A 15,245-nucleotide genomic window follows, 5' to 3' on the forward strand; every position below is an offset into this window, starting at 1 on the left:
GCTCCGATTGCTATCAAACTGTATTTCATCATCAATATAATGCATTTGGAGCTATAAATCACGTTCTGGAGAAAGCTGCAGAAAACGATAAAAACATACTTATACTTTAGACCGTATTTTAGTATGAATATGTGAATGAAAAAGTATAACGTTGCTACACCCTGAACAATAGATACTTGACGTTGAATGGGCCATAATAATGTCAATTTAGCAATACAATTTAAAAAGTTATAGCCCTGCAAAGAAGGGGAACTTCTCCATAGACAAATAGAGATGGCGAGGGATGGTAAATTATGAATTTAACCATGGCGATCAAAGTGTAAACTTAACTAGCTATTCATATCAATTTAAATAACGTATTGTATTGTTTTCATCCTTCTATATTAACGTGATTCCATCAACACATAGGTAATATGCTCTTGCGCGTGACGCGACTTTGGGCTTCATTATTCAGCCAGTGTTGATGGAATCACGTTAATATAGAGATGAAAACAATACAATAAGTTATTTCAATTGATATGAATAGCTAGTTACGTTAATATAGAGATGAACGTTATTTCTATTGATATGAATAGCTAGTTACGTTAATATAGAGAGATGATAAATTAATTAAATGAAAAATTTTTTTAACTAAGAGTGATTTGAACTTGTGACCATAGGCTCCACAGCGAGCTGGCGAACGAGTTGAGCTAAGTGCGTCGATGTCAAAACTGAGTGACGAATGCATAATTTACACTTGTGCCAATTGCGTGCGTTTGTTTAAGTATTATTATTCTAAGTATTATTATTATTATCTACCGGCGTGGGGGCAAAACCTGCATTATTATTATTAAAACCTGCGTGTGTGAGCGTGTGGGCGTAAAAACTAAATGCGCGCGCTACCGGCGTAGGGGCGAAACTAGTGTAGATCGCTGGCCAATCAGAGCAACGCGGAAGGAAAAGCAAGTTGCCGAAAGGATACACACGGGAAGGAGGGGGGATTACGGCATTCTCGAGATAGTGGGGTTAACAGGATCTGGCCGGTACTGCACCTTCTGACTCCCAATATGCCTTTTCCAGCCAAAATACAGCGCTGTGATAAGATATTAATATCGGGGGGGGGGGGGAAAACAAACCAAAAACAGTGAACAGGAGGTCTATTTGTATTAAAAACAATAGATTGTTTTTCATTTAAATGTCTGGAAAAGATCAAAAATAAAAATGTCAAATGATATTTCCATTGCCTTTTTTTTTGTTGATTTAAATGTTACCGATTGTGTTAAATCATGGGCATATAATATAGTCTCATATCGATCGCAGGCACCTGAATTGAATCGTATCGTGGCAGACTGTGATATCGGAAAATATCGTATCGTTGTCCAAAGAATAGATATCGTATCGTGATGAAACTGGTGATTCCCACCCCTACTTCTATGTATACGTACTGTATAGTGCGAAATAAATCGTTCCAGCAAAGTAGGCTGTCAATACTGAACGACTGCGCGCTTGTCAAGAGCCAATCGCGCAGTAGGTTGGGAAATACCGGATCTGTCACCTGTCATCTCTCTCTGAAAGGTCCCTGTGGCTAAAACCTAGAGTGCGCTCAGAACTTGTAGGTGTGGAGCAGAGAAGAGAGGAGGGGGAGGAGAGGTTGTAAATAATGCGTTCTATGCGTACGGCCAGAGAATCTAACTGTTCTAACAGCAATATATAATCCATTTCAGAAGCAGAACGCACGCAATAAGTTATAATAATAATAATAATTATTATTATTATTATTGAAAAGTGGCGGCTGGGTTGCGCAGCGGACATTGCGCTCATCACCAATGCAAGAGACACCGGGTTCGACTCCGGCTGTGGGCGTTGCCTCCGGCTTGGGCCAGTCGTCATACTAACTCAATTGGCAGAGTTAGCGGGTGGAAGTCAATGGGTAATCTGGACGTTGTGGACAGCGACTGCTACAGGTCGGTTGGGGACGCCTGCAGAGCAGAGACAGGAAATGGCGGGGGTAGTGTGAGCCTCCCACACGTTACACCTCGCCAATGAGAGTCCGCGCTGGCAGGTGAAAAGATGTGACAGGCTGCCTCCTCGTGTATCGGAGGAGACACGTGATGCAAGGCTTCTATCCTCCCTACAACAGGCCAGTGGGGGGCATATGTGAGCAACGTTCAAGACAGGGGAGGGGAGAATTGGCACAATGGGTAATTGGGATGGGAGAAAAAAATTGAAAAAAGAGAAAAAGTGGATCAAAAAAATAATTATTGAAAAGTTCTGGGTTTATACAGTCGTATTTGGGGGCAATTGACCAATGGTTGCTTTCAACCCATGAACTCCTTCCTCTCTTACCTTTATATATATATATATATATATATATATATATATATATATATATATATATATATATATATATATATATATATATATATTTTTTTTTTTTTTTTTTTACTTTTTTTGTATTGTTTGTTTTGTAAAGTGTCTTTGAGCATTAGGAAAAGCGCTATATAAATCTGATGTATTATTATTATGAATGGTAGGCTTTTTCAAATGTTTCTCATCTGGGTAAGAGTGCTCTCGACCACTCTTAGAATTTGGTCTTGCCTAAGAGAAAAGCAAAAATAAGAAAACATAGCCGAATCCCAGGTAAGAACAAAATAAGAAATGCTAGTTAAGAACTAAATCTGTTCTTATATCGCTTTGTGAATGAGGCCCAATGTGCCTACTTGGTATATTGGTTATAAACTCACCTATGTGCCTCCATGGTATATTTGGTATATAAACTAGTGATGTTAAGATTCACCGATTCGCATCGGTGCACCGGCATAAACGAGTGCGATGCGAGTGCACCGGTGGAATAAGTGCTAGAATTCAGGTTGAACTCGCGATGCATCTGTTGTTAGCGTCTTTGCATCGGTCAAAACCGATTCATTCATATAATTTCCTCTCATCCACATCCACTTCTGTCAGCAGTGCACTGCACACAGCAGATACTGTACTATCTTTGCTTCGCTACTACAGAAGGCGAGAGCCGCGTCACAGTTATCAACAAACAGTGGAAGTCGAGGAGGAGACATGAATTGAATTGATCAACTGGCTAACGCTAGTAGCCGCTGGCTAACGTTAGCCAGTTAGCCGTTCAGCTAACGCTAAACTATCTAACTAACGTGACTCTGCAACACCAGTTCCATTAGTGAGGAAATGGGGGGGGGGGTATATTGACGACGCTTGACAACCGGTTCAAAAATAACTTCACATTTATTGGCAATTCGTTTCTTTATATCGCTTCCTCCAGGTTAAAACTGTGTTGTTGACTAAATGCCATCATGATGTGGTTAGCTACGGAGCATCAGATCCCTCTCTCTCTCTCTACGTTCAATGATTTAAAGTGGCCAAACGTTACAATATAAATACTAACTGGATAGTTGATGATAAACATTTATTTTCATTATCTGAAATATTATAAAATCATTAAGTCTGCTATAAGCCATTATCCCTTTGTGTGTGATTATTATTGTCTCACATTATTGTCATACATTGTGTGTTTTTAGCTAAAGTGGATAGAAAACACAGTACTGTGCAAAAGTCTTAGGCACCCAAGAGTTTTTATATAAATCGTCTTACAGTAGATTATTTTATTTTTAATAATAATATAAGCTGCATAATGAATACAACCAAATCCTCTGTCATACCATAAAATTGTATCATTATTTTGCATCGTGTTGAATCGCATCGTATCGCCCCGAATCGCATTATGTTGAATGAAATCGTATCGAATCGTATCGTATCTCAACAGGGGTGAATCATATCGCATCGCATCGCCCGGTGCTTCAAATGTATCGTTAATGTATCGAAGGCACCGTATCGAGATGCGCATCGCATCGGCCTCAGTGATGGAGATGCACATCTCTAGTATAAACTGCCTCCATGGTATAAACATACCGATGTAGGGCTGACCTTAGAATATTCTTTTGGAATTCGAAGCTTCGGGGCCGAGATTCCATTTTAATTCGAAGCTTCGAGATAATGAACATTTTATATATATATTATTTTTATTTTTTATGTTGTGGGACTTGTACAGCACTTTGTTCAACTTTGTCAGTGCTGTAAAGTTTAAACCTTTTTAAATCTTAGACAAACAAAACACTTTGCTTTCATGAAATATTGTAAGCAGTCATTTGAGTCTTTATAAAAGCAGCACAATGAACACAAATCTGTCAGTGCCGAGTCCGACCTCATCTTAAATAACAAACAGCATTGCTTGTTGTAGTTAACAAAGAGAGGCAGAGTTGATTTAGCAAAAAAAAAATAAAAAAAAATCATATTATTATTGTATATATATATTTTTTTAATAATCGAATTTTATTTTCATATTCGAATCCCATGCCCATCGAACGAAGCTTCGAAGTATTTAAGACAGCCCTATACCTATGTGCCTCCAGGTATATATTCAGTATAAACTCACCTATGTGCCTCCTAGGGCTGTCCCCGACTAAGGATTTGGATGGTCGACTAGGATTGGCCAAAATTTGCCGTTAGTCGACTATTGGTCGACTTAAAAAAAGAAAAAAAAGGTATAATTTTTTTTTTTTTTTTTTCATTTGGGCTGTGGGGGGTGCTTAATGTCTGAAGGAGTCGACTGAAGGCTTCTTGTCCTCTGCAAAAGCATGCAATTGGTCCACTGATGGATACATCTTGATATTTGTCTAGTCTAGTGTGTGTGTAGATGGGTGAAATCCTCTTTCAGTGCCTCTGTGCCGGTTTTCATAGGCAGTTAGCCTCTGGTATGCGTGCCATTAGCGTTAGCCACGCTTAGGGCGGCTAGGTGGTGTAGTGGGCAAGGCACTCGCCACCAGTGTGGAGACGCTAGGATTCGCGTGTTCGAATCCAGCTCTCCACATTGTTTTCAGTTTAGCTGGTCGTCCGCAGTAATACACATTGGCCGTATTACGGGGAGGGAAAACTGAAGGGTGGGGATCGAACGTTGTGAACAAGCGACTCCTACAAGTCGGTTGGTGCGCCTGCGCAGTAGAATCAGGAAGTGTCGGGGGCAGCGTGAGCCTCCCACGCGTTACTCCTCGACACTGAGAGATCGAGCTGCGCAGGTGAAAAGATGCGACTGCTGTTACCTCAAGTACCGGAGGGGACTTGTGCTATGTATGACTTAGTCCACATTGCAGCCGGCTTGTGGGAGGCAAGAAACAGCGTTCGTGACAGGGGAGGGTTGAATTGGATGATACGAAATTGGGATGGGAGAAAATATAGAAAAATGGGAGAAAAAGTGGATCAAAAAAAAAAAGCGTTAGCCACGCTTCTAGGCCTATTTTCTTTTGGAAAGAATGATTAAAAAAAAGATAATTTTTTTTATTATATTCGACTAAGAGGTTGGCCAGTCGACTACGGCCCCTTTCGACCGATTAGTCGACTAATCGATTAACAGGGGTCAGCCTAGTGCCTCCAGGTATAAACTCACCTATGTGTCTCCGGGTATATATTCAGTATAAACTCACCTATGTGTCTCCGGGTATATATTCAGTATAAACTCACCTATGTGCCTCCAGGTATATATTCAGTATAAACTCACCTATGTGTCTCCGGGTATATATTCAGTATAAACTCACCTATGTGTCTCCAGTAGGGGTGCACCGATATATCGGTCGGGTATCGGTATCGGCAGATAAGTGCCTTGTTGACACCTATCGGCCTATCGGCCGATAAGCTCAAATGTGCCGATAGCAGTTGCCGATAAATAACCATCAATTTGTGTAGCGTCAAAAGGCAAAAAAAAAAAGTTCACTCGCGACCTACCTGCACAACGCCCGCGGTCCCCCACACACACACAAGCTACTGCATCAGTTACTACTTATGATTAACAAGGCATTCGTTTTGTGGCATTAACGAACGTTATATAGTTAGTGTTACACGGACAATAACATCAGCATATTACCCATAGCAGCAAGGCATCACTCCGAGTCTGTTCATAGCTCTGTTCCATTCCGTTGCTCATTCCGTACCAAACTACCCATTCTGCAATCTGTTAATAAAGTTTTCAATGAGACAAATGTATAGAAAGGCTTTGTTTTATTATAACATTTGTTGCAGTAAATAAAATCATTGTCTCTCGTTTGGTCATTCTGTCGAGCGCTGGTCGGCGGGCAGCAGCTTGTTTACCTCTCGCAAGCAGATCAAACGCTTGCCGATTGGTGGTAAGAACAGCAGGAGGTGGGTGCTAGCGTTGGGGGCGTAATTGGCCGAATCGACTGTCAATCAAAATGGTTCTATTGCATTGGCTGAGAGGCTGAGCTCTGGTTGAGAGAGATGGTGCTCTCGCTTATTAAAACTCAAGGCATAAACAAGTCTTGAGCAAGACAAGAAGTTAGTCTGTAAGGTTATGAAAGCCAGTGAGTATATTAAAAAAAAAGTTAGGGAACCGCTGCTCTAAATGTTTTGATGAATTGAAAATGGAGGACCCTTGTGTAAACAAGCTGAAAGTATTTGGCTGGTCTTCATCCTCCAGTCTTATAGTCTTAGCAGTTGTATTAAGCTGTACTGTATTGTACCCATTCTGCAATCTGTTAATAAAGTTTTCAATCAATCAGACAAATCATGTATAGAAAAGCTTTCCTTTTATTATAACATTCTTTCATATAACAAAACAATATATTATTGTTTTTAAGAACGTTTTAGCCCTATGCTTGACTTTTAGGCATGTCAACAAATAAAATAATAATAAAATGAATAAATAAAATATTAAATAAATAATAATACACGTCTCTTTTTGTGTTACACCAAATTATGCTCACTGAGAACATATGCCTCTTTACTTACTGGCCTCTTTACTTACTTAAAAAAGGAAAGGAAACATCAAGAAATATATGTATGGCATTCCATACCAAGAATGAATATTCTCTAACGCGAGAATCAGCGCTCAATAACGCAACAGGCCTAGTGCTGATTCGAACATTATATTCGGTAACAAACTTCTCAATCAAGCACAGCACAGATATATAAATATATAGCCAATATATTTAACATTGTAAAAAAGAAAAAAATGTTGTAGAATACACTTGTATTCAATAACTGAGAAATGAATAGAACACGTCACATTGTAAAAGGAACATTAAAGTGAGCGATGTTTAGAGCGGCTTTGCACATTATTTTAGCCTACTTCCGATTCTTAAGAAAAAGCGGCATGTTTTTCTTGATAAATAGAAGCATCTCTGCTTTGTCGCAGCTCAGTCTGTTTCTCTTCTCATCTATAACATGAGACGCAGCACTGAACAGCCGCTCGCTGTCCACGCTGGTGCATGGGGCAGATAGGTATCTGCGTGCCATCTGTGCCAGTACAGGGAAACGGCCGTGATTATTGCTCCAATATTCAAGTGCACTCTCATTTCTGGGAATGGAGACCTCTGCAAGATACCCATCCAGTTGCTGCGATGCGCTTGAGCGTGGCCTTTCTGGCCCACTCTCCTCCAAAATCTCATCGAACATGTCGTGCAGAGTGGACCGTGCCTCGTCCGTCCGTGCCCTTTTCTGCTGTGGGCCACCAGCTGCCTCTGCATTATGCGCTTCGTCATCACCAGGCATTGCATGAATTAGGTCTACTAATACACGTCGTTTTGCATCCCCATCAAAGTAGCGGTCCTTATATCTAGGATCCAGTGCGGTTGCAATACTGTAGATGGGGTCAAACTCTATTTGATCGAAGCGTTTATTTATAGCCTCTAGCAGTGTGGTCTTTGTGGTTTTGACACCATGGTCTGTGTCAACGTCCTTGCTCAGAAGGCGTCTCAGGGCCCTCACGGATGGAATGACGTCAGCAGCCGACGCCTCAGATGCGCTAATTTCTCTTGTCAGTTGTTCAAACGGAGAGAGAAGTGTGAGGACGTTTTCAACCAATCCCCACTGGTGCGCATTGATAGTTGCGGGGAGGTCATAATCTGCGGAATATGCAGCGAGTGTGCGCTTCTGTTCTAGAAGGCTTTGCAGCATATAAAAAGTACTGTTCCAGCGCGTGAAAAAACATCTTGCTGGAGCCGTTTTATTGGACCCAACTGGCCTGTCTTCTGCAGGGCATGTAGGCGTGAGTACGCGAGTGGGGAATGCTTAAAGTGACCGACTATTTTTCTGCCTATTGCGACCACATCCGAGATGCTCCTCTGACTCAGTACTGCCTCGTGGACTGCCAGCTGGAGAGTATGTGCCATGCACCCAAAACTGGTGAGTCCACTGTCCTTCATCGCTTTAGACATATTCTTGGCATTATCTCTCACGACAACATGCACCTGTGATTTGTCGATTTTCCACGTGGCAAACATCTTATCGAATGCTGCGGAGATTGCTGTTGCTGTGTGGGACCCTGTAAACTCCTGCGAATGCAACACCACTTTGACCAATTTGAAATCTTTGTCTACCCATTGGGCGGTGAGGCTAAGCATGCTCATGGGACTGACATCGGAACTCCATATATCAGTTGTGAAGCTAATGGCGTGCACATCAAGGGCCAGTAGCTCGTGAATGTGTGTGGCCACAACATTGTAGATGTCGGGTAGACAGACGTCAGCGAAATAGCGCCGACTTGGCAGTGTGTACCGGGGCTCAATGTACTCCACCAGCCTCCGAAACCCCACGTCTTCCACAACGGAGAAGGGTTGGTCATCTAGTGCGATAAACTCCATCACCTTCTTAGTGATACCTTTAGCTTTGGCACTGTCCTTATCTAACTTTTGGCTGCGCTCGAATGCGTGTGTTAACAGAGACTGAGTCGAGGTCGAGGACTTGCGTTGCACTTTCGTAGTAGCCAGTGCCGATGTGGCTTTCATATACTCATTGTAATCTTCCACGTGCCTTGATTTTAAATGGTTGATCAGATTTGATGTATTAAAATCCCTGGTTGAGGTGCCTCCCCTTGAAACATCAACGGAGCATTTGTTGCAATTAGCATAGCGTCCGTTTTCTCTTTCTGACACCGTGAAATGAGCCCATACAGCCGACATTGTCTTCGTATTTGTTTTGTGTACAAGAAAAACAGCACGGTACCGTAGATATTTCAGACACCCCCGCTTTTCTTTCGTTGAAATATAAATAACGTTACATTCAGAGAGCTGCCTTGATTTTTCTGACGAAAGATTATGTTCTTTACTTCCTTAAAGTTCCTTTTTGCGGCCTTGAGAAGCGTGCGCACACTCACAGCTGAGATGATGTTCCTTTTTGCGCCTGACGAGAAACACTGAATTCTGCTATTATTTTAGGCATGGCAACAAATTAAATAATAATAATAATATGAATAAATAAAATATTACTACACGTCTTGTGTTACAAATTGTGCTCACCGATATGAACATAGGCCTCTTTACTTACTTACAAAAAAGGAAACATCAAGAAATATGTTTATGGATTTACAGGTGCAGCTCAATAAATTAGAATATCGTGGAAATGTTATTTTATTTCAGTATTTAAATTCAAAAAGCGAAACTCTCGTAGATTAGATTCATTACACACAAAGTGAAATATTTCAACTAGCCTTCATTTGTTTGAATTTGGATGATTATGTCTTACAGCTCATGAAAGCCCAAAATCACTATCATCAATAAAAAAATTAAAAATAAAATAGATGTATTTTTCTTTTGTATATATACTATAGAAATGTCGGCCTTCTGAAAACTAAGTATGTTCATGTATGTTCACTCAGTACACTTGGTTAGGGCTCCTTTTGCAGTGCACAAATGACTGCATCAATAATACAGTGAAATATACTGACTTTTCCGCGATATTCTAATTTATTGAGCTGCACCTGTATTCACCATGCCATGTGTTTTATTTTATAATGCTCATGAGTCATACAATACAAGTAAACATTATCCTCGCCTTAGCGAGCACACAACAATTAACCAGCTATATCAACAATAAGCAGCAGTTATTAACGAAAATGTTGGTAACTCCAGTCATTTTACTCAAATTGCAACAAATAAAATACTTCACCACACGAAAGAACAAAATGAGAATTATGCTCAGAAACAGATTATATTTATTAGTAAAATAACACCATAGCACCGCCATTAGCCTTTTCATGTCACGCACCACCAAAAGGGCGCGCGTGCACATATACAGTAGTTTAAAAAAAAACAAAAAACAAAAAAAAAAAAAATGTAATATTTTTTTTTGGGCCACTAATATCGGTATCGGTATCGGTATCGGCCGATTGTGTTAGTTGAACAATCGGTATCGGTATCGGCGGCAAATTTGCATATCGGTGCACCCCTGGTCTCCAGGTATATATTCAGTATAAACTCACCTATGTGTCTCCGGGTATATATTCAGTATAAACTCACCTATGTGTCTCCAGGTATATATTCAGTATAAACTCACCTATGTGTCTCCGGGTATATATTCAGTATAAACTCACCTATGTGTCTCCAGGTATATATTCAGTATAAACTCACCTATGTGTCTCCAGGTATATATTCAGTATAAACTCACCTATGTGTCTCCGGGTATATATTCAGTATAAACTCACCTATGTGTCTCCGGGTATATATTCAGTATAAACTCACCTATGTGTCTCCAGGTATATATTCAGTATAAACTCACCTATGTGCCTCCATGGTATATATTCAGTATAAACTCACCTATGTGTCTCCAGGTATATATTCAGTATAAACTCACCTATGTGTCTCCAGGTATATATTCAGTATAAACTCACCTATGTGTCTCCGGGTATATATTCAGTATAAACTCACCTATGTGTCTCCGGGTATATATTCAGTATAAACTCACCTATGTGTCTCCGGGTCATCTCCACAGTGGCGTTCCGGTTGACGTTGGACAGCAGGCCCAGGCAGAAGCGCTCGGAGTTGGAGGGGTCCGTGAAACCGTCCACGGTCAGCGAGGGCTGAGAGGCGTGGAACGTCTCCCCCACGCGCTGGTTCAGCTCGTAGTAGGCTATTGAGCACCAGAAGGCGGGCTCAGAGTAGGTCACCGGCTGCAGGTCTACGGCGGGACACAAGGTGGCGTGGTTACGACAGTTTCTGTTGCGATCACAAAGCAAACGCTTGCGTGTTCGGGCTCGAGGACAAATTACCCATTACCATATATATATACCCACAGACTACTGGTTACTTGTGTCTGTAGTCTCGTTGGATCTTTTAGTCCAGGGGTTCTCGAAACTTTTTTATACCACGACCCCATTTTATTTAGGATTTTTTTGGTATCGCGTAATTTCAACATGGAATTAAGGAATATCAAAATAAAAGCAGACGTTGTGGAACTTGATTATGCATATTTATTAGAAAATTGTATTACAGCACTGTTATCAATTAAAACGAGGCATATTTAGCCAAAATATGTTGCCAGAACAATACAAAAAAACCTGTACTTGCCCACTGTCATCTACCCACGACCCCACTTTGGGTCGCGACCCATAGTTTGAGAACCGCTGTTTTAGTCGTACTAAATGTGGAGTGAGGGACGGTTTAGTCTCATCTTACCCATACTGTGATTGACGGGGGACAGGGTGCTGGGCGAAAGCTCCGCAGGAGAACCTGATACGGACACAAAAAAAACAAGAAACACAAGTCATTAATTTGCACTCATTATCATTATTATTATAAGTTGTCTCGTTGTGGGCCATGTCGAGTACAGGTCTCTGGCAAACTACATACAGGGTTCCTACATATTTTTGCTCATCAAATTCCAGACTACTATGATATAACATTGCAACTTTAATTTCCAATATTTGTCATTTTATTAGGTGTATTAGTCGTGCATTAGCTATCCCACATCTTGTTTGGGTAAACTACAACTTACTCTTGGGACTGTATTCAAGACATTTGTTATTCAAAAAAAAAGTGTCACTCGTCTAACTTAACAATTCTATTCTTTCTAGGCCAGGGGGAATGAACGGTGAGTGAGGTAGATGAGAGAGATGACTAGTCTAGGATACCTGTTTCCATACTTTGATTCATCTGTTGATCACTGGCTTCCCCATCCTCGCTGATGTAGCCTGGGGGTGGCGTTTCTATCATAAAGACAATGTGACAGACACAGAAATGAGATTACATGAGTACACCACAGTTTTCACTGTGGCCCTGATGGAAAATACTAGGACTTTCCCCCCATGACTATTATCAGACTTCAAATCACAGACATTTGCTTTTTAATTTCCTTCCCGGTTTAAGTCGTTTTATCACAAAAAAAACAGTGTGGCTTCTTCCACTACAGTAGGCCTTGCTGTGTGGAAATGACTGCAAAAAAAGGTCTAAAAACAGCTGCACATGAACATCCAATGCAATGAATATTTGTGTGTGTTCTGGTAGATTAAAAAAAGAAATGGCACATTTGTAAAAATCCTTGAAATTCCACATTTCTCAATTTTATAGTATTCCAGAAATCACATAAGCACATGTTTTCCCAATTTGTTGGAAGGAGATTAACCTGGCATGTAGTTGTTGGAAGGAGATTAACCTGGTATGTAGTTGTTTGTAGGAGATTAACCTGGCATGTAGTTGTTTGAAGGAGATTAACCTGGTATGTAGTTGTTTGAAGGAGATTAACCTGGTATGTAGTTGTTGGGAGATTAACCTGGTATGTAGTTGTTGGGAGATTAACCTGGTATGTAGTTGTTGGGAGATTAACCTGGTATGTAGTTGTTGGGAGATTAACCTGGTATGTAGTTGTTTGTAGGAGACTAACCTGGTATGTAGTTGTTGGAAGGAGATTAACCTGGTATGTAGTTGTTGGAAGGAGATTAACCTGGTATGTAGTTGTTGGAAGGAGATTAACCTGGTATGTAGTTGTTGGAAGGAGATTAACCTGGTATGTAGTTGTTTGTAGGAGACTAACCTGGTATGTAGTTGTTGGAAGGAGATTAACCTGGTATGTAGTTGTTTGTAGGAGACTAACCTGGCATGTAGTTATTTGAAGGAGATTAACCTGGTATGTAGTTGTTTGTAGGAGATTAACCTGGTATGTAGTTATTTGAAGGAGATTAACCTGGTATGTAGTTGTTTGAAGGAGATGAACCTGGCATGTAGTTGTTGGAAGGAGACTAACCTGGTATGTAGTTGTTTGGGGGTTCGATACCCGCAGGGAAGTTTGTGTTCTCAGGTATGGAATGAGTGTAGTCATCCAGAGGCGGCAGTTCCGTCAGGATTTCTGAGTGTCTTGGCACGAGAACGGGGGGCAGAACTAAGAGGATTGGGTGGAAGACAGCGTTTATCAGTATTCAATCATATAAACCAAAAAAACGATCTAGAATCATCTTATTCTGTTTATGAATATGGACGCTTAAAAGGGACCGTCCCAGAACCTGGTAGGACACAAGATTTGGATCCTCCCCGAGAAGCGGCACTGACCTGGGGTCTCCACCCTCTGGTAGTGGTAGGGGTTGATGCAGACCTCGTCCTTCTTCAGGTGGAAGGCGTACTCGCACGCCTCGATGGCGCGCAGCTCATGGTGGCTGTGCAGGTCGGGCCACCGCCACAAGCGGCAATAGATGACATGAGGAAGCCCCTTCCTGTGGGAGACCTGCAGTCGCCCGTCCAGGGACCTGACAGGGACATTTGACCAGGGAGAGACGGTAAGAGACGTGGGTGAGGACCACGGCACGGGTGAAGGTAAGATGGGAGAGGTGAGCATAAGAATAAGGGGGCAAGTGGGGAGAGAAGGGGGTAAGTGGGGAGAGGTGGGGGTAAGGGCAGGGGGCACGTGGGGAGAGGTGGGGGTAAGTGGGGAGAGATGCGGGCATGTGGGGAGAGGTGGGGGTAAGGGCAGGGGGCACGTGGGGGTAAGGGCAGGGGGCAAGTGGAGAGAGGTGGGGGTAAGGGCAGGGGGGCAAGTGGGGAGAGATGGGGGTAAGGACAGGGGGGCAAGTGGGGAGAGATGGGGGTAAGGACAGGGGGGCAAGTGGGGAGAGATGGGGGTAAGGACAGGGGGGCAAGTGGGGAGAGATGGGGGTAAGGGCAGGGGGGCAAGTGGGGAGAGATGGGGGTAAGGACAGGGGGGCAAGTGGGGAGAGATGGGGGTAAGGGCAGGGGGGCAAGTGGGGAGAGATGGGGGTAAGGACAGGGGGGCAAGTGGGGAGAGATGGGGGTAAGGGCAGGGGGGCAAGTGGGGAGAGATGGGGGTAAGGGCAGGGGGGCAAGTGGGGAGAGATGGGGGTAAGGGCAGGGGGGCAAGTGGGGAGAGATGGGGGTAAGGGCAGGGGGCACGTGGGGAGAGATGGGGGTAAGGACAGGGGGGGCAAGTGGGGAGAGATGGGGGTAAGGACAGGGGGGCAAGTGGGGAGAGATGGGGGTAAGGACAGGCGGGCAAGTGGGGAGAGATGGGGGTAAGGGCAGGGGGCAAGTGGGGAGAGATGGGGGTAAGGGCAGGGGGGCAAGTGGGGAGAGATGGGGTAAGGACAGGGGGGCAAGTGGGGAGAGATGGGGGTAAGGGCAGGGGGCAAGTGATGAGAATGGAAAGCAAGTATGTTCTCAATGTCACCTTAAGCCAACTGGACTGACAAGCTCCCCACATCACAGTTGTATGCAACACCGTACTGTAGTTGAGAATAGTCACCTGGTTTGGTCAGGGTAGCTGTATAGGCCTGAGGTATCCCACTGTTCTATCGTATTTGGTGTACTCAGTCCCCAAATTTCAGAGCAATTGCTGTGCACAGAGGAAAAAAAACAACAAAACAAAAAAACAAAAAACAAAATGATAAACATGGACATGGATCATTCAGAAATATCAGTATGGGTAATGTAATATTAAAAAAAGGCCTCTTTTATTAGAGTCGTTCAATGAAAGAGACACCAGATAGATTTTTCGGCTCAGAAACGAAAGACAGAAGCTTCAAATAAGAGATGCCTTTTTTTGACAGAATAAGAAAAGCAACATAAAATGGATTTCACTAACATACAATGAGACAAAGAACATTCTTAAACAATCGTGGCATTGTATCACACGCTGTAAAAAATAACTGAAACTATTTTCAGTACGGCAGAACTTATCTGGAGACATTCAGACAAACATTGAAGACACACAATGGGACTAGGGCTAGACTGATATGATCATTTTAACTGTACCGATTTCGATATTCGGGATAACCAATACATTAGCCAGTATACTCACTTTAAAAAAATAAAGATTTTGCTGAAATTATCCCACTTTTTTTTTCTTCTTTTTTTTTTTACTTGAGTTCTTTAATCTAAAATATTTTATTTTAATTTGAAAACATTATGGCTTTACCTCAAATAAATAGCCGTATGCTGAAAAATAAGAACAAAATA

The 15,245-nt window shown here is 42.2% G+C and overlaps 1 protein-coding gene across 3 annotated transcripts in view; it reads right to left on the minus strand.

The window, feature by feature from the left end:
- The window catches only part of LOC311224149 (mothers against decapentaplegic homolog 2), a 37,379-nt gene that overhangs the window by 19,494 nt on the left and 2,640 nt on the right, over positions 1–15,245 (minus strand). For 2 of the 3 annotated variants that reach the window (XM_084309007.1, XM_084309008.1), the window contains exons 3-8: positions 14,533–14,622; positions 13,329–13,522; positions 13,027–13,161; positions 11,918–11,992; positions 11,463–11,516; positions 10,753–10,965 (exon numbers count right to left, since the gene is read on the minus strand). In XM_084309007.1, coding sequence (XP_084165133.1) covers positions 10,753–10,965; positions 11,463–11,516; positions 11,918–11,992; positions 13,027–13,161; positions 13,329–13,522; positions 14,533–14,622 — 761 coding nt within the window. The remainder of the gene's footprint in view (positions 1–10,752; positions 10,966–11,462; positions 11,517–11,917; positions 11,993–13,026; positions 13,162–13,328; positions 13,523–14,532; positions 14,623–15,245) is intronic. The other variant, XM_084309009.1, reaches the window with a different exon arrangement.

Source organism: Notolepis coatsorum (assembly GCF_963971535.1).
Source record: "Notolepis coatsorum genome assembly, chromosome: 2".
Lineage (NCBI taxonomy): Eukaryota > Metazoa > Chordata > Actinopteri > Aulopiformes > Paralepididae > Notolepis > Notolepis coatsorum.